At 38.6% G+C, this 19,324-nt stretch overlaps 2 protein-coding genes across 5 annotated transcripts in view; one reads left to right on the forward strand and one right to left on the reverse strand.

Moving 5' to 3' along the window:
- Nucleotides 1-4,114: 4,114 nt before the first annotated feature.
- Nucleotides 4,115-5,875, reverse strand: LOC106073538 (uncharacterized). The gene is made up of 3 exons (XM_013234133.2): nt 5,652-5,875; nt 5,172-5,304; nt 4,115-4,473 (listed from the first exon to the last, which is right to left on the reverse strand). Exons 1-3 carry the CDS (start codon nt 5,776-5,778, stop codon nt 4,416-4,418), a joined length of 318 nt encoding a protein of 105 aa, XP_013089587.1. The 5' UTR covers nt 5,779-5,875; the 3' UTR covers nt 4,115-4,415.
- A 7,050-nt stretch (nt 5,876-12,925) lies between these two features.
- The window catches only part of LOC106053705 (glutaredoxin domain-containing cysteine-rich protein CG31559-like), a 49,624-nt gene continuing 43,225 nt past the window's right edge, over nt 12,926-19,324 (forward strand). The window contains exon 1 of one of the 4 annotated variants that reach the window (XM_056039211.1): nt 12,926-13,397. Coding sequence is in view for 2 of the 4 variants with exons in the window: in XM_056039210.1 (XP_055895185.1) it covers nt 13,007-13,017 (11 nt within the window). In the remaining 2 variants the exon portion in view is untranslated. The remainder of the gene's footprint in view (nt 13,398-19,324) is intronic. The other 3 variants (XM_056039210.1, XM_056039212.1, XM_056039213.1) reach the window with 3 other exon arrangements.

A 19,324-nucleotide genomic window follows, 5' to 3' on the forward strand; every position in this document is an offset into this window, starting at 1 on the left:
CTTCTTTTTTGAAGTAACGTCTGTATTCTATATTACATAAGATAAGATAACTTCACATCTGTAAATAATAATGCTAAATGTTTCAATTTTTTAAATTTTCAGACTAGAAATCAAATGAAATAGAATGTATGTCTTGTAAGCGTGAACTATGTTTCAGACTTAACTGAAGATGTTGGCCTCTTTCAGACGTGGAAAGACATCATATTTTGGAAGTGACATGAAAAGCTGGGCGTCACCCAAATAGCAGCTCCCTAATTTCCACGCTGCTTATGTATACAAAGGAACGACAGGTATCCGATACAGATTAAGATCAGAGGCGTCGCCAGGGACTTCCAAAGCATTTATCATGTTTGGGTAGAGCCGCAACACTGCTTAGGTTTTGTATTGAATCCTTCTCCTAGGCGGGTAGACAGGCAAGGCTATTGAGCCCCGTCTGTCCGAAGTTGACCAGTATTTGCCTTTGCCAATTCTCCTGTTATTCTAAAACACTTCCGCCGGACCCAATACCTGAGTCACAACTTAGGATTAAAAGTTAGACTAGTTTTAAGAGGCTTTTTGAGACTCATATAGGTAAAAGAATGCTTATATCCATTACCATTTCCAGCAAAAAAAAAAAAAACGTGCACTCTATATGTATCCAGCATTAAACTTAGCTATCAAGCCTATCATAGATAATAAACAACAAAAACATTTAAAACACTTTTTTTGTTAATAAAAAAAAATACAATTCCTCCTTTACACAACTTCTACAGCGATTGTTTTTCTCTTAATAACTCATGAATGTTAGATTTAACAACAGTGGAACATTTTTACCCCAACACATCCCCCCCTCCTTTCTCCGAGAAAAAATCCAGGTCAAGCAACTGCATACATTTACTGCACTTTATAATAATCCAAAAACAGTCAAACTAGAGTTTAACCAGCGTGGCCAACGCGCTAGTCATTCTTTTCTCAGCGATGTACTTCAACTGCTAAATTGCTAGGAAAATCTTTAGAGCCGTGCTTTAGATCCGTGTCCAGGTTCTAGGCTCAACGAAGTTGTGACTTGAATAGAGGTATTGTAATAAGTTATTTATAAAGAAACGACAATAAACTGTTCGTGTCTTGACATCCTTATTACACCTTAAGGATGTCAGAGAGGGTACGAAAGAACCATGAGATGAAAACAAAAATGTCTCGGGACAGACCAGGAAGGAACAAAGGGTTGTGAGACTGCCTAGAGATGTTAACTAAAGATTAAATTTTACTTAGAATATAGGCTCTGCTCCAGTAAGACAATACGTTACGCTTCTGTGAACTCTAGTTTCTGCACTTCTCACGTCTTCTTCACCTTCACCTATCCCTTAGTCCAGTGGTTCTCAAACGTTTTTCCTGAACGGGATACTTCACACATTCTGAGTATTTAGTGAAACACTCCGCATATTTTTTTTAGAGAGATAAATTCACGTGGCGGCCTACTAGTTAATTTGTTCAATAGTTCGTCGAACACCATTTCTGGCCTCGCGGGACACTCAGGTTTTCGCGGAACACAGTTTAGGAAACACTGCCTTAGTCTGTTGGACCGTTGATTATGAACTGATGTGTCGACCGTTTTTCTTCGTTCCTCTCTGTCTGTCTGTTTGTCTGGTAAAAAGTTTGTCCACGTAATTTCTCCGACACCCAATCTTGCATCAAGCTGAAAATTTGCCCATTATTTCTTTACCTGACAATACAATAGCATCAATTATAAAATTAGCCAATTAGTATATTAACTATTGGTAATAAGATATTGCGTTTGTTGTCTCAAATAAGGGAAATAAATAGTACTTGACTGAAGTGTTGGTATTATTCAATTATTATTCAATTAGTTTTTGACTGAAAATGGCGACGCTTAATTAGCGTCCTTGACATTGTATAGTTTATATTATGGAAGTCTTTAATAGAAATAAGATAAGACTATCTTAAACATAATTTTTCCTTCCTCCAGTGAAATGAACAGCTCGCAGCAAGGTTATAAAAACAATGGGATGTGTGGCTGAGAGGCATGGCCATCTAATGCGGTAGCTTGAGTTCGAATTCTAACTGTAGCAGTTTTTTTTTGTTAGCTGAGCGCCTATAGGCAGCACTGAAGCCTTCTCCCAGCTAATCCCTACCTCAACTAGTTTTTAAAAGAGCTTGGACCTTAGCGCGCTGAGCATAAAAAAATGTCCTATTAGTTATATTCAGAAGGTAAAAGAGAATAAGATATAACGTAGTAAATCTGCGGTAAGAAACTAAACGTCAAAAAACAAGAAGCAAAAAATAAAAAAATGTTTTGTTGGGTACAAGAAATAGATCTACTTGTTGAAGGTATCAACTTGTTGAAAGTATCAACTTGTTGAAAGTATCAACTTGATCGGAGAATGCGGGAGGGAGAAATAGCGTTCACAATTATTTAAGGGGACTAAACCTGTGACAAGAGGGACAATAAGGGTAGCTACTTTTAAAAAAAATTAGAGTTAGTCTCCTTTAGTACATGATTTAAGTCCCTGTTAACTGTTTACAATTGCCACTCTCTCTTGCGTCCTTGAGCTGACCAGTGTAGTTTGAACTAAGTCTCCATAATGTTTAACTAATAGTTGTGTTGTTGTGCCCTAACTGTATTACTCAAGAGGAGTGTGCCACTGTTATGGGAAGAGTGTTTCGATAATGAGCTAAGTAGACTTTATTTATTTGTTAGTAATGAGTTGGTTTATGTAAATAGTATGAGTATATGTCTACTTACTCTCTTATCTTACCCTATATATTTTGTTTGTAAAAGACATCTTTTGTTTTAATACGAGACTGTAGGTTGTCTTATGGATGATGTCATTTAATTGTCATGACATGTATTATATTATTGTAAACCATCGTTTTGGTTTTTGAGATAAGACACTATTGTGCCTCTGTGATGCTGGTTCTTTGATTATTTTGAACTGAACCTGTCCTACTATTTTGATTTGTTTCATTATTTCAGTTTCTTTTGATAGCTTTTATTTCCGTTTTTATTTTACATGATCTATTTCCTTTTGTTTCTAAATAAACTTTTTGTTTTTTGTTGCAACTGAAATCTTAGTATTATTACTAGTCTTTCTTAGTAATGATGTATATCTAGAGGTTATAGTTAATAGCCTAGATAATATAATTTGGGACCACAGAGTACCACTGGACTAACTTGCCAGTACAGCAGAGGTCACTGGTCTTATGACCTAATCAAAATACTAGGTCACAAAACCCAACAAATTTAGCCATATATGTGAATACTGAAGTATTAGTTTCCCTTTTCGCTATTAAAAAAATAGGCCTAATAAATTGCCGTTACTTAATTGTCTAATTGGTATTATTGATTTATGTCTTGTCTATATCAATGAATAATTGTGAGAAGTTTAAACTTGATCCGAGAATGGTTGGGGGAGAAATAGAGTGGACACACTTTTTACCAGACAGAGAGACAGAGTTGTTAAGAGCTTTGTAAAAAAAATGACAAGGGTTCAAAACCACATGAAATTGCCTATAAAGAATTATGACTATCCGTCTTTGGCTGCCAATTCCTGCAATACGTAAGCAGAAGTAAAGTCAGCAATCAGTCCCACCATGTTGCGTGCTAAATAGTGCTCTGGTGCGCACCATAAACGCAAAGGAGGCCCTAGCAGTTAGCGGGGCGGGTGTCCTCCACATTAGAAGGGTAGGATGAAGGTGCCAGAAGAATTTCCTAATCAATAGGGGGCATCTCGCAATCTCCTAAGGCTTTCTCTAATAAACTTCGGTTTAGGGCAGAGTTATAAAAAAATGGATCAAGCCAAATTTCGAGTTGCGGTGCCCTCGGGAAGAACAGGAAACAGTGCCTCATATTCTTTTTGACTGCCCCAGACTTGCTGAAAAAATTCTTGACCTGTATGGCAACATTTATGCACTACGCATATCAGCAGGGTTTCTGTCCAGGACTTTTGCAAGAGAGGATTTGAGCCTCTCAAGCCCTCGCTCAAATGGAGTTCGATGATGAGTACAAAAAGAAAAAAAAAATTCTTTGGCTTTGTTGAGTAGCAATATTTGATACTAAAACGTTGCAGAATATGCCCACAGGTATTACAAAAAAAAACAACAACAACAAAAAAAAGGCTTTTATAAAAATTTTATGTATTAGAGCATCATAAAATTAAGTGTATCACATAAAATCACATTCACGGATTCACACAACACTAACATAGATAAAATGTATGTTAATGTATGAATACATATTTACATGTTTAAAATAAATAAATTATATATGCAATTTCTAAAATAAAATTCAACATAAAATAATATCAAATTTGCAATCAAAGAAAAAAAAAGTGGCTGAATTGAACTGTGACTTCACATCCAGGTTTTCCAATAAAGAATTCGGGTTGATTTTGAAAGACTCAGCAGACGATACTACATCAGGTCGAATAATAAAAATCGATTGTCACTCGGCCACCGCCATGATCCCACTCATAACTGAAATAAATAATTAAACTTAAATAGACACATAATATAGGCCAGTGTAATTATATTAAATTAAAACAATATAAAAATAAATCAAACCAAATAATGGAAATACGATACAGCATAAGTGATACTATTGGAAGATAATCATTCCAGAACACCAAATTGAGTAATCTACCCTTTGTTTACACAGTTCAAAAAAAGAAATTGATTCATTTTTCACCAGTATAGATCATATAGAGGGGCCGGATTTAGGGGAGTGCAGTCGGGGCTACTGGTCCGGGAATTCCATCAGAGAAGGAGCGGTTTTTAAATGATTTGTTTTTCTGAATTTTTAAAGACAATGCGTTTTCTTGGTTAAGAAGAGCCCTCTGTTTTTTATAGGCCTATAAATTCAGCTCCGAATTCACGGTAGTGAGTCAACCCAGGGTCGCCCAGGGGCCTGGGCTTTAAACTCCCAAACATGAAATTAACAATGAATTTTTTTACTAAAATAAATGAATATTAAACATTTTTTCTTAAAAGACAGAAAAAGAGATTAAATTTTTTTAAAAAATATATTTCTTTGTTATAAAATATGGCGTGTTTTTTGTTTTTTAGATATAAATATTATTATTATTAAGTGGGTTTTTATTAAAGCTTTCCTGCCCCGGGGCCTCCAAAAACTTAAATCTGGCCCTAAGCATATAGTTTAGATGTTTCTACCTTACCTGTAATCTTTTCTGTCCAAGAAGTCCTCCACGTCCTCTTTGATGACGGAGTAATGCCTCCAACTGTGTTTGCCCACCCCTGTGATGATGTCAACGAACCTGTGTGCACGACTCTTATCACTCCTGAAGTACTCTACCAAAGAAATCAAATATTGGCGCACATATTATAGGCTGCTCCCAATAAGTCGTGTTGCTCTAAGAATTAATTTATTAATTTATTAACCAACTGATAAATTGCTGTTTTTTTTTATATTGATTATTTGTTGTCATCAACAAAGAATAATTATGTAAAGTTTCAACTTGATCCGAGAATGGGAAGTGGGAGAAATAACTTGTAAAATATTTTCCCCAGGCAGACAGAAGGACTGAGTTGATATAAAGCTTGAAAAAAACAACAACTAATGAAAGTTGAGCGTATCTAAGATGTAATGTTATCACTGGGTACACTGTACAGCGTAAACTCTAGAGCTGCCAACTCACCTCTTTTCATGTGATAAAGGAAAGATTTGACTTTTTTCATGGCCCCACTCTCAGAGTAATGATGTAGATCCAGGCATTTGTTTCCGTCCTCGTCCTCATAGTAATGCTCTGTCCAGTGTGTTGGCATTGTGTCTGATAAAACTCTAAACTGGTTACATCTGTTTCTGGTTGTCGTAGATTTGTTTATAAACCTAAGCGTTGTGTCTTTTATAAAGGACAGGTGACGTCACAGTTGGGCTACGTGGAGGTAGATCAAGTAGCCATGTAATAGGGGATTTCCCCAACACCTCAGTATGATTCAATATATGCGCGTTCAACCATATCTATTTCTCTCAGTAACTGGACTTTACTTATGACTTCTATTTTAGAGTCAATCGGAGATTCCCAGTCTTTAACTAGGTCTTCCCGCTAAACGTTTCTAGATCTATTTATAGAATGCCGAAACCTCGTTTCGAAAGCAAGGCAAAACCCACTACCTTATCATTCCTACTTTCAATATTGAAACACAAACATTGAATTTATAAAAATAAAATTGGCAAAAGTGAATCAAAAGCTGCAAACATTCACTTGGAGAAGAAGATTGAACTGACCACATGTCTACACTCTGTATATTTACATTGACCATTGAATGGCAGTCAGTACATGGCGTTTGAGGATTTTGTTTCCTATACAGCAGCTTTTATCAATATTTAGATTTAGCTGTGATTCTTTGAGAAAGGGGGGGGGAGGAGCTAGCTAGAAGTGTTGTTATCATCTGCTTACAATAATGTGAACAGCTTTAATATCATGCTATCAATTTTCAGATTTTGGGATCATTTTCTCCTGAGTTAAATAATTTTAACAATTTTTAAAATAAAATAAAATAGGGTTCACGTCTGCATTCTCTACTCCTCCCTAATATGCAACGAAGCGGTCAGGCCAAACTGACCAGACTGTCTAGCGCTCCAAAGCACTGTCTCCACAGAACATCATCCGAATCCCTAACACAAAGGTTAAGTCGGTTTTTCTAGAATATATAATGTTCTTGGAGGTTCACATGAATAAGTATATTTTAAAAAAAGCAATGTTCTCTTTTCAGACCTTGCGGTCTATTGGGTAAATGATGTTTTAGGATCAAACTTTAAGATCATCTAACACTACATGAACATCTCGGGTTGGTAGTCGATGCCCAATCGCCCACTACGTCATTACAGAATTATAGCTAAAATAGTCTCGGGAAAATATCATTTCTCATGAATCTATAATAAATTATTAAACCGAGCAAGACTGGATCACCTGACAAATAAATTGCAATATCTGCAAGATAAACTAAATTAGAAATAGACTGACAGACACATTCTAACTTTGTACCTGCCCTAGATAAACTCAAAGAGGAAAAAAAAAAAAAAAAAAAACATCGAAAGGGAGGTAACCAGTAAAATGTAAATGGGAAATATTATTATCTCCCTTTTTGTTTCCTCTTCTGATTATTTTTTTTTTAAATCATTAAATATGCATTCATACGTTAATATGGGATAATTGAGCTATCTAGTCTCTTACCTACAATAGCCACGTGCCATGGAAGAACCAATCAGGTCATAGAACCCATCAAAGGCGTTATGAGATTATTGATAAGACGTCTGCATTGCCCTCCCCCACTCTCTCGAAGGGTCCCCGTGCTCTAATTATACGGCTTGTGTTTGGAAATAGTCAAGAATGTAAATGAAATATTTTACTCTGTAGAAGAGGGAGGTGGCGCGTTGGCTGAATGGTTAAGCGCTTAGCTTCCGAACCTGGGCTCCTAGGTTCAAATATCGGTGAAGACAGGGATTTTTGAATATCTGGATTTTTAGGGCTCCCCTGAGTCCACCCAACTCTAATGTGTATCTGACTTTAGTTTGGGAAAGTAAAAGCGGTAGGGCGCTGTGCTGGCCGCATGACACCCTGCTCCTTAACCATTGGTCAAAGAAACAGATGACCTTAACATCATCTGCCCTACAGATCGCAAGGTCTGAAAGGGGAACTTTACTTTTTTTTACTAGGATGTTATAAGCATGACACTCTATCAATTTTGTTACGTGCAAAATTTTAACTGGAAATAAATGGTTTCATTTTGTTTTCGACCAAACTTCCAAATTTTTACCACCCAAAGAAGAAAATGTGAGCTTAAAATACAGAAAGACCTCCCGCGTTGTTAAGCGTATGAATCTTCACGAAGACTATTAGATACCTGACATAAGTTTGGGAAATCTAAAGTAATACTTTTAAAAAAATGTTGAGTTTCTGCACGACATTTTCGTGTAGGTCGATCAGCGGCCAGTGGCGTCACTAAGGTCGGTGTCACCAGGATAGCTCATGGTGTCACAAGGTGTGACCCGCACTTCTTGCACTCCCCTTAGTGAAGCCTCTGACAACAGCATGTGTGAGATTTAAACACAAATTTGTTGTCCATTTATTTTGTTTGTTTTTCTTTTACAAAGCTTACATCAACTCACTGTGTCTGTCTGTAGGGTAAAACGTTTGATCAAGCTGAAATTTTGCACAATTATTTCTTTTTAACTAACAAAACAAGAATCAATTAAAAAAACAACAACAAATTAGTTCATTAACTATTGGTAATTAATTATTTTGTTTGGTATCACTAACAAGGGAAAGAAATTGTACTTGACTGAAGTGGTGTTATAAGCTGAATTAGTTCCCTTTATAGGTGGCAGCTCTTAGTTGAGATGTTTTATAAATTCGACCCCCGAAAAAAGCGATCATCGTAGACTGGATATACGATTCAAAAAGAGCTTAAAGACCTGATGGCATATTTTCCCGTCATCCGTTTTGTTATAAACCTGGTGGTGGCACAGATGAGGGTAGTGGTGTGAGTGTAGTCAGCCGACGCAAATCGCCCCAGGCCAGCGCTAGACGAGCGGTCAACCGTGACGAGTTACGACTGTCAGCCGAGTCGAGTGTCAACAGGACAGTTCGGGAAGGATCGCCGACGTGAACAGAGCTCAGGAGCGTCACGAGAGTTATAGTCATCTGACCACCTAGAAACGCCGAGGGGCGTTCTGTCCGGTTCGAGAAGGCCAGTAGGGACCCTATATAAGAGCGGAGGTGTCGCAGTCAAGACGGTCGATAAAAGGTTCAGAAAGGAGGTTCACGACAGAAGGTCTACGACAGGGCTCAGAACACGGTCGACTACAGCACAGTTCAACGGTGTGGTTCTGTACGGAGCATTACGACGGTTCAGTGCGGAGTACTGTCAAGTACAGTTGAGACGACTGGCGTCTTGATCTTGGTCTGCGATCGAGTCCAACACAACGAGCCTAGTGTGTGAAGTCAGTCCTGAACAGTTGAACCCAGTGCAAGCCCGGAACGAGACGGAGAGGCCAGTGCAAGAGTTGATACGGCGGAACGGTGTTATCGAAGAGATATTTGTACAGTCTTGTGTTACGTGCTGCCAATTGTACAGTATTGGCTCAGATTTATTCAACCATTAAAGTGTTACGTTACTTTGGAGCCCTGAGTTGTCAAGTTCTTTAAGTTGGTGGTGTATGGTGCAGTTTGCAGAGAGCCTGGATAGTGAGATTCGTAACAGATTGATGCTAGCCACAAAGAACAGATGTCTTTTACAAAGCGTGTTATGGACAAATCAGATCCAGAAGTTAAGGTGGAGAACACTTCGAGTTTATGTAGTTAAAAGGTCAATAGTACAGTACTTATGTAAGTACTTATGTAAGATAGCATGTTTTATGTGTTTTTTTTATGTAGTATGTTTATGACATTCGCCCAGGGCCCCGCGCACTGCCTAATGCCGCCTCGACGTGGAAAACCTATTCAGGCCTAACAGAACATAATTTGGGAAACACTGTCCTACACTATTTGTATCATTTACTAGTTGAATGTCTATTAATTTCTATGTCTACCTTTTTTGTCAGCTACTGTTGTCTTAAAATATGTGTCATTTTAATAATGCACGAGTGTACTTCTATTCTTAATGTAAATATATATAAATACATAGTCATATATATATAAAAATATATATTTATATGTGACTGAGTATTTCAGCGTCAACGCATTTGGCATCTATGCTCTAATCAAAACTTGTAGCCAAATGACAAAGTAAGGGAGATAACTTGTAAATTACATTTTGTACTGCATCTAATGGTAGCAAAAGCTGGCCATAATGATATGTATAGTCTGTATTGAAAGAAAATATGTATTGTATATGTGCATAATATTAAATAAATTTGGGTATTAAAACTATCCTTTTATTCTATTTTTAAAATGCAATTAAAATATATATAAGAAATCGACTTAAGATGATATTATATTTCAATAAAATGTTAATAAATTATCTTTCAATAACAATTTCCATATTCCGTACGCATAATTTTAGTTCCCTAAAAAAGTAATATAATTCTTCATATCTGAGGACATATTATAACCAATACGATACAAATTAAACAGTTAGGACGCGTTTCGTTTCTTGGATCTAAACTAAAAAAAAGGGCCTAAGTACCCTTTTCCTTGTATATCTTTTTCAGTTCTCCTTTTATATTACACTGACATTATTGGGCTGTGAATTTAGGTGTAGGCCTACCTGATAGCGAAAAAAATCTTCACAAAAATACGGTGAGTTGGGATCAAACCCGCGACCTGAAACAAGCGCGTAAAACTACACATTTACAGTACTTTGACGAGTTTTTTACTCAAGATCTGTGTATTTTGTTTTTAGAACTAGCTTATTTCTAGTAGGCTACCCGACATTTTCCGATACACAATTTCCCACACAAAAATAACTGTAGAATTAAAATTGTAGTGATTTAAAACATGTTATTAACCAGATCATTTGTAAAATTAAACTATATAAGTTAAGACCTAAACATAAAAGTATGAATAGAAACAATCTGGTATAAACTTTTCGCATGTAAATTATGAGTGAGTCTGGTGTGAATGTACACTTTGGTTTCTTATAGTTATAATGTTTTTTGTTTGGTGTAATGCACAAATTGTAAGACAAATCTCCGTACGGACAATAAAAGATTATATTATTATTATTATTATTATTATTATCAAACACAGACTTATATTATCAAACACAGACTCTTACATTATCAAACACAGACTCTTATATTATCAAAATCACAGACTCTTACATTATCAAACACAGACTCTTATATTATCAAAATCACAGACTCTTATATTATCAAACACAGACTCTTACATTATCAAAAACACAGACTCTTACATTATCAAAAACAGACTCTTATATTATCAAAAACACAGACTCTTACATTATCAAACACATACTCTTATATTATCAAACACAGACTCTTATATTATCAAAATCACAGACTCTTACATTATCAAACACAGACTCTTATATTATCAAAATCACAGACTCTTATATTATCAAACACAGACTCTTACATTATCAAAAACACAGACTCTTACATTATCAAAAACAGACTCTTATATTATCAAAAACACAGACTCTTACATTATCAAACACATACTCTTATATTGTCGAACACAGAATCTAATATTATCAATCACAGACTCTTATATTATCTCATACACACTCTTATATTATCGAACACGGACGCTACTTTTAAAAAAAAAAAGATGATTACGTCCTACGCGTGTCCCTAGGTCAGTCTAGCTATGAATGTTAATCAAATGACTTAAACTCTGCTAATTCATTGGTTGTCAAATGTGCATATTCTTTTGTTATGAATCTCACTTCTCTTTTTTGTGCCTGTTCTGGTTTTTGAATGTTTTCTTGAGTAAAGGGCTCGTGTTTGTTTGTGTTTGTACGAGATGTGGAAAAAAATGTGTAGAGTCTAAAACTCTGTGAAAACTGATAAAGGGACTACGATGAATTTTGTTTTCTCTTTAACGAAACTCGACCCTGGCTGCGCCAGAGAATGAATACCCGTTCGTTTCTAACATATAATAATAATAATAATAATAGTTTTTCTATAGCGCTATTTTTATGTTTATAGCATGCTCAGAGCACTTTGGTTCAATCTCATTTGGGGGGGGGGTGAGGAGGGAAGGGTATTTGGGAGAAGGTTTTCCGTGCTGCCTTTAGGCGCTAATCTCTGACTACGTCCGTTTGATCTGTTCCCAGGCTTTACATTATTTATTATGGCCGGTTCATCTCCTCTTTTTCTTTTTTTTTTTGAAATTTCAATAAATGAACGACATTTTAACATCTCCTTAATATACTGTTCAGCCCATGATTTAGTGTATCTGTTACAATTAGCTGAAATAACCCACTCTCTTTCTCTTTCCTTCTCTCTCTCTCTTCTGGAGCCCACATGTTTTGTTACATTTTTTTTTTCACCCTGCACATCGTAATTTCTCCGACATAGACTTTTGACTTGACCCGCTTTATAACGTCCACCCCGACAAAAATACGCACTTATGCCTTTTGGCGCGTGACTTCTAGTATTATTTCATTAACCACTTTCCCAGCCAGACCTCCCGCACACACAAAAAAAGTTATTTATATGTTTAATCTCTCTTCCGCTTCTGTCTATAATAGTTAAAGTACCCTAGTTGCTTTGACATTTTTTGGTCCTTTTTCATTACAAAGACAATCCTTAACTTTTTTACCCCTTCCTATTGATAGACATTTCACCACACAATTTAAATTAAAAAAAAAATATAAACTCTACCAATTACGAGAGGCGAGGTGGCTAAGTGGTAAAGCGTTAAGCTTCCGAACCGCGGGTTCCGGGTTCAAATCCTGGTGATTACTGGAAGTTTGAATTTCTGGATTTTAGGGCGCCTCTGAATCCACCCACCTCTAATGGGTACCTGACATTAGTTGGGGAAAAGTAAAGATGGTTGGTCGTTTCGCTGGCCACACGACACTCTTGTTAACCGTAGGCCACAGAAACAGGTGACCTTTACATCAACTGCCCCTTAGATCGCAAGGTATGAAATGGGAACTTTGCTTTTCTTTGCTACAAATTACGATCAAAGCTCTTAGCATGATAATAAATGCAATTCGCAAAGGCAGCCTCTTGTATATCCACAGTTAAAAGGCTCGTTATCTATAAAAACTGCACACTTCTAAATAAGTTCGATAATCCACACAGGTATTTGTTTGCTGACTTCAAGCCTTCATTACCTCCCTTATCCCCCCCCCCTCCCCCTCTTTCCCCCCCCCCCCCCCATATTTTCGCTGGATGTCGCTTCTAGCCTCGCGCGACGAGCGGCGGTCGCCTATTTCAGATCCTCATCGTGTGTCACATTGTCTTCTCCTCTAAACGCCCTCCCTCCCTCTCCTCTTCCACTTGATCAATCTTTGTTGTGTCAGGGGGGATCAGGTGTGGTGCCGGGACTACGCCCCACCAGTAACTTATCTTTTCATGACATTTGTGTAGGTTTTATTTTGCTAAATGATTTTGAATCGAGCAGTCGGATATATTGTTTTTGTTTTTCTATTTCATCTCAATAAGGCGTGAACTTGTATGAATTAGTCAACTATTTAGTCTTGTATTCTCATTGTTTATTCTAGTGTTCAGTATATCTAGTCTAGTCTTTATAGATGTAGACTTGGGTCTCGATCTAATTAGAAGGATTTATAGGCCGGTCACGTGTTAAATTGTGTACTGGATATAACAGTTTCCTGGCAAGAAGAACAATAAAACTGGTGTCAGGAGAAATTCTTGTTTTGTTATCAGCTATTATATGACACGATGGAATTGCGTAATTGACTATAAAAGTGTCTCACATTGAATAGTGTTGTGCTTTTTACAGGTAAAATTGTATAATCATAGTATGTAGGTATGTGTGTTGGTCTAGCTGTTAGTCCATTTGTTTTAAAGTAAAATACCTAGTGAAGTATTAACCCTTCCCCCTTTCAAATCCTTTATACTTACTTTTTTAAATCTACCATAACCAGAGGCGTATCTAGGGTGGAGGAGGGCGGGGAAGAATTTTAAAAAATCACCCCCTGGCCACTTTAGTTGGGGCCCCCAAAAAGAGTGTGTTTTTTTTACATTAAATATTAAATATTACTCAAAATGCAGGGGCCCAAAAAGAGGTCAAACCCCCGGGCCCCCCAAATGATGACAAATTCCTAGCTACGCCGCTGACCCAAACTGTACATAACATTACCTTAAATCTAACCCCCTATTATACAATCTTGAAATATATCTCAATGTATCTATCATTGATTGTTTGTCTATAAGGCAACTCTTGCCTTAGTTCTCTCCGTGTTTATGTCCCCTTTCTATCTCTCAAGCTCTTTACTAGCACACACTAAGTCTATCCTTACATAGGCCTGATGGTATCAGAGGTCCCCTTATGCCGTAGGGGAAAAGCAGCTATAGTTATTTGTGGTGTTCATGTGCCTGTGGTGTTTAGGTCGTGTTTAAACCCCATAATCCGATTTCGTCACTGTGTTTGAACAATATGCTTAAAATTTTGTTCTGTCTTCTGAAACAAAACCGTTGTTGTTGTTTTTTTAAATTAACTCTTTCTCTCCTAATTGACACTGCTAACTACGATTAATTAAACAATTAAACTAAATTGATTTTTTGGATTAATAAACGTTACAAAGTGTTGTGTAAAAAAGAGCACGCATTTCCCTATAATTCGATACCAAATATAACATTTTCTAATATCAAACGAAAACGTTTTTGAAGTTTAATTATAACAGGATAGTGAAATACAAAATGAGCAAAATGAATAATTCTATCGGAACAAGGAAAATAATTACAGAGAGAAAGAGTTAATGTGTAAGCAATGTTCTCACATGGGCCTTAAACATACACCATTTTTAAAACACTTAATTGACAGTCTTCTTCTTTTAGGGGAGATAGTTCATATACAACAACATGCACATATCTATTGATGTGTGTCAGAATGTTTTTAAAGAATGCAATGTTCAAAATGTATTCAAAGGTGTATCAGGTACCGACGATGTCTGGTGCTCTGTTTGCTAACACATTAGTTTTCGTAAACTAAATATGCAAATTTTATGCACATACATATCAACTTTTTTAAAAACAAGATTAAATATGCACGTCATGGCAGTCTGCAAAACTTTTAGATTGGCGCAAACACACTTACGATTTTCATTTATATTTGCAATAGTGTCATTTTGTTATTGTTCGTTTGACAAATGGAGATCATTATATTGTATTTCAAATGATGAAGTCATATAACATCTCAGTCTTCAATCATTTTACTATCAATTATGTTTTTTTTTTTGGCTTGCAATTATCTATTATATAACTCTTTCTAATAGAGCATGGAACATGTCTAAATCAGTCAGGAATGTCTTGATCTATGACTTCTTCGTTTACATGTGAAATAAGCAAGAAAGATAGGAATTAAAACACCTAACAAACAAGACAAGTAAAACCCCAATCAATCATACAGCCGAGTGTCTTACATAAAGCAAGAACCACAACTCTCAAACAATACCTCAATTTAACCTTAGGTTGACTCCCATGAAAAATAAAATATTGATACCGGTGTATGTGTGGAGTCTCTCCCAGAGGGATGCTAAATCATTAAGTAGCCGTCTCTTGGTGTAGTCGCCTCCGAACCAATTCCCTCTCCACCACCTTTATTTCAGACTCAACAATAAATCTCATCACAGAAATACCAAATACGTGTCCGAGAGTGGAGCTCTGTAATATTAGTAAAGTAACGCCAAGTTCCCCTCTCAGGCCTTGCGATCAATGGGGCAGATGATGTAAAGGTCATCTGTTTCTGTGGCCCACGGTTAACCAGAGTGTTATGTGGCCCACGGTAAACAAGAGTGTTATGTGGCCCACGGTTAACGAGAGTGTTTTATGGCTAGCGCAACGACCAACCGCCTTTACTTTTCCCCAACTATTGTCAGGTACCTATTAAAGCTAGGCGCCACAAAGAGCCCCGAGATTAAAAATTCCAGTTTTCACCAGAATTCGGACCCGGGACCTCTCGGTTCGGAAGTGAAGCGCTTTACCACTGTGATATTATTGAATGAACATTTCGTTATGTTGTGATATTAATGTTAAGAAGAATGAACACAACACTATTTTTTTTTTGTTCGACCCGGTGATGAGTTTCTAAAGAAGATTTTTTTTTAATAGGAGGGAGAAGGGGACGCCCACATTTAATTGAGAGACACTGATAGAAATGACATATGATTTACTAGGATGTGGTCGATGTGGCTTATGCTGTGACCACAAGTTCTAGTCCCAGTAGTACCAGGCATGACCACACGTAGTAGTCCCAGTAGTATCCGTCATGACCACACGTAGTAGTGTCAGTAGTATCCGTCATGACCACAAGTAGTAGTGTCAGTAGTATCCGTCATGACCACACGTAGTAGTGCTAGTAGTATACGTCATGACCACACGTAGTAGTGTCAGTAGTATCCGTCATGACCACAAGTAGTAGTGTCAGTAGTATCCGTCATGACCACAAGTAGTAGTGTCAGTAGTATCCGTCATGACCACACGTAGTAGTGCCAGTAGTATCCGTCATGACCACACGTAGTAGTGCTAGTAGTACCCGTCATGACCACACGTAGTAGTGCCAGTAGTATCCGTCATGACCACACGTAGTAGTGCCAGTAGTATACGTCATGACCACACGTAGTAGTCCCAGTAATATCCGTCTTGACTACACGTAGTAGTCCCAGTAGTATCCGTCATGACTACACGTAGTAGTCCCAGTAGTATCCTTCATGACCACACGTAGTGGTGCCAGTAGTATCCGTCATGACCACACATAGTAGTGCCAGTCTTATCCGTCATGAACACACGTAGTAGTGCCAGTAGTATCCTTCTTGACCACACGTAGTAGTGCCAGTAGTATTCGTCATGACCACACGTAGTAGTGCCAGTAGTATCCGTCATGACCACACGTAGTAGTCCCAGTAGTATCCGTCATGACCACACGTAGTAGTCCCAGTAGTATACGTCATGACCACACGTAGTAGTCCCAGTAGTATCCGTCATGACTACACGTAGTAGTCCCAGTAGTATCCGTCATGACTACACGTAGTAGTCCCAGTAGTATCCGTCATGACCACACGTAGTAGTCCCAGTAGTATACGTCATGACCACACGTAGTAGTCCCAGTAGTATCCGTCATGACTACACGTAGTAGTCCCAGTAGTATCCGTCATGACCACACGTAGTAGTGCCAGTAGTATCCGTCATGACCACACGTAGTAGTCCCAGTAGTATACGTCATGACCACACGTAGTAGTCCCAGTACTATACGTCATGACCACACGTAGTAGTCCCAGTAGTATCCGTCATGACTACACGTAGTAGTCCCAGTAGTATCCGTCATGACTACACGTAGTAGTCCCAGTAGTATCCGTCATGACCACACATAGTAGTCCCAGTAGTATCCTTCATGACCACACGTAGTGGTGCCAGTAGTACCATGCATGACCACACGTAGTAGTCCCAGTAGTACCGGTCATGACCACACGTAGTAGTGCCAGTAGTATCCGTCATGACCACACGTAGTAGTGCTAGTAGTACCCGTCATGACCACACGTAGTAGTGCCAGTAGTATCCGTCATGACCACACGTAGTAGTGCCAGTAGTATACGTCATGACCACACGTAGTAGTCCCAGTAATATCCGTCTTGACTACACGTAGTAGTCCCAGTAGTATCCGTCATGACTACACGTAGTAGTCCCAGTAGTATCCTTCATGACCACACGTAGTGGTGCCAGTAGTATCCGTCATGACCACACATAGTAGTGCCAGTCTTATCCGTCATGAACACACGTAGTAGTGCCAGTAGTATCCTTCTTGACCACACGTAGTAGTGCCAGTAGTATTCGTCATGACCACACGTAGTAGTGCCAGTAGTATCCGTCATGACCACACGTAGTAGTCCCAGTAGTATCCGTCATGACCACACGTAGTAGTCCCAGTAGTATACGTCATGACCACACGTAGTAGTCCCAGTGGTATCCGTCATGACTACACGTAGTAGTCCCAGTAGTATCCGTCATGACTACACGTAGTAGTCCCAGTAGTATCCGTCATGACCACACGTAGTAGTCCCAGTAGTATACGTCATGACCACACGTAGTAGTCCCAGTAGTATCCGTCATGACTACACGTAGTAGTCCCAGTAGTATCCGTCATGACCACACGTAGTAGTGCCAGTAGTATCCGTCATGACCACACGTAGTAGTCCCAGTAGTATACGTCATGACCACACGTAGTAGTCCCAGTACTATACGTCATGACCACACGTAGTAGTCCCAGTAGTATCCGTCATGACTACACGTAGTAGTCCCAGTAGTATCCGTCATGACTACACGTAGTAGTCCCAGTAGTATCCGTCATGACCACACATAGTAGTCCCAGTAGTATCCTTCATGACCACACGTAGTGGTGCCAGTAGTACCAGGCATGACCACACGTAGTAGTCCCAGTAGTATCCGTCATGACCACACGTAGTGGTGCCAGTAGTATCCGTCATGAACACACGTAGTAGTGCCAGTAGTATCCGTCATGAACACACGTAGTAGTGCCAGTAGTATCCGTCATGACCACACGCAGTGGTGCCAGTAGTATCCGTCATGAACACACGTAGTAGTGCCAGTAGTATCCGTCATGACCACACGTAGTAGTCCCAGTAGTATCCGTCATGAACACACGTAGTAGTCCCAGTAGTATCCGTCATGAACACACGTAGTAGTCCCAGTAGTATCCGTCATGAACACACGTAGTAGTCCCAGTAGTATCCGTCATGACCACACGTAGTGGTGCCAGTAGTATCCGTCATGAACACACGTAGTAGTCCCAGTAGTATCCGTCATGAACACACGTAGTGGTGCCAGTAGTATCCGTCATGACCACACGTAGTGGTGCCAGTAGTATCCGTCATGAACACACGTAGTAGTCCCAGTAGTATCCGTCATGACCACACGTAGTGGTGCCAGTAGTATCCGTCATGAACACACGTAGTAGTCCCAGTAGTATCCGTCATGAACACACGTAGTGGTGCCAGTAGTATCCGTCATGAACACACGTAGTAGTGCCAGTAGTATCCGTCATGACCACACGTAGTAGTCCCAGTAGTATCCGTCATGACCACACGTAGTAGTCCCAGTAGTATCCTTCATTTGTGGCATAATGTTGCCTTCATGGGCATGGTTTTGTAGTGTCAATCAAAGATATTCGGGTTAGGTTTTAAAGTACTATGTTAAACTGTAACATGGCCTGTTTACAAAAGACAGTTATACATCTACAAATCTTAGCATCCTGTGTTAGAGTTACTATCTTAACAGTATGATGACGGCGTATAACCTGGGGGCGAATATAAAAAAAATAGAAGAGAGAAGATGGAGTGTGGTGAAGATTGACAGAGGGAATTAGAAAGAGGATGAGAGAGGGGGAAGGAGAGTAAGGGTGTGGGGGAGAAGGGGAGTGGAAGATTTGGAGAAAGAGGGTGAAAAAGAGTGAGAGAGAGAGAGAAAGAGAGAGAGGTAATAAAGAAAGAGTGACATTTGGGGGAGTGGGAGAGGGTTAACAAAGGAAGAGAGAGATTGAAAGAAGTGAGGGGAAAGAAAAAGAGAAAGAAGAGAGGGGGGAGTGTAAGAGAAAGAGAAAAAATAAACATATGAAACGACGGACAGAAAATAAGAGAGAGAAGAGAGAAAAGAGAGAAGAGTGCAAGATGGGCAATAGGTGTGAGAGATTGAGGG

Source organism: Biomphalaria glabrata, chromosome 8 (assembly GCF_947242115.1).
Source record: "Biomphalaria glabrata chromosome 8, xgBioGlab47.1, whole genome shotgun sequence".
NCBI classification, from domain to species: Eukaryota; Metazoa; Mollusca; class Gastropoda; family Planorbidae; genus Biomphalaria; species Biomphalaria glabrata.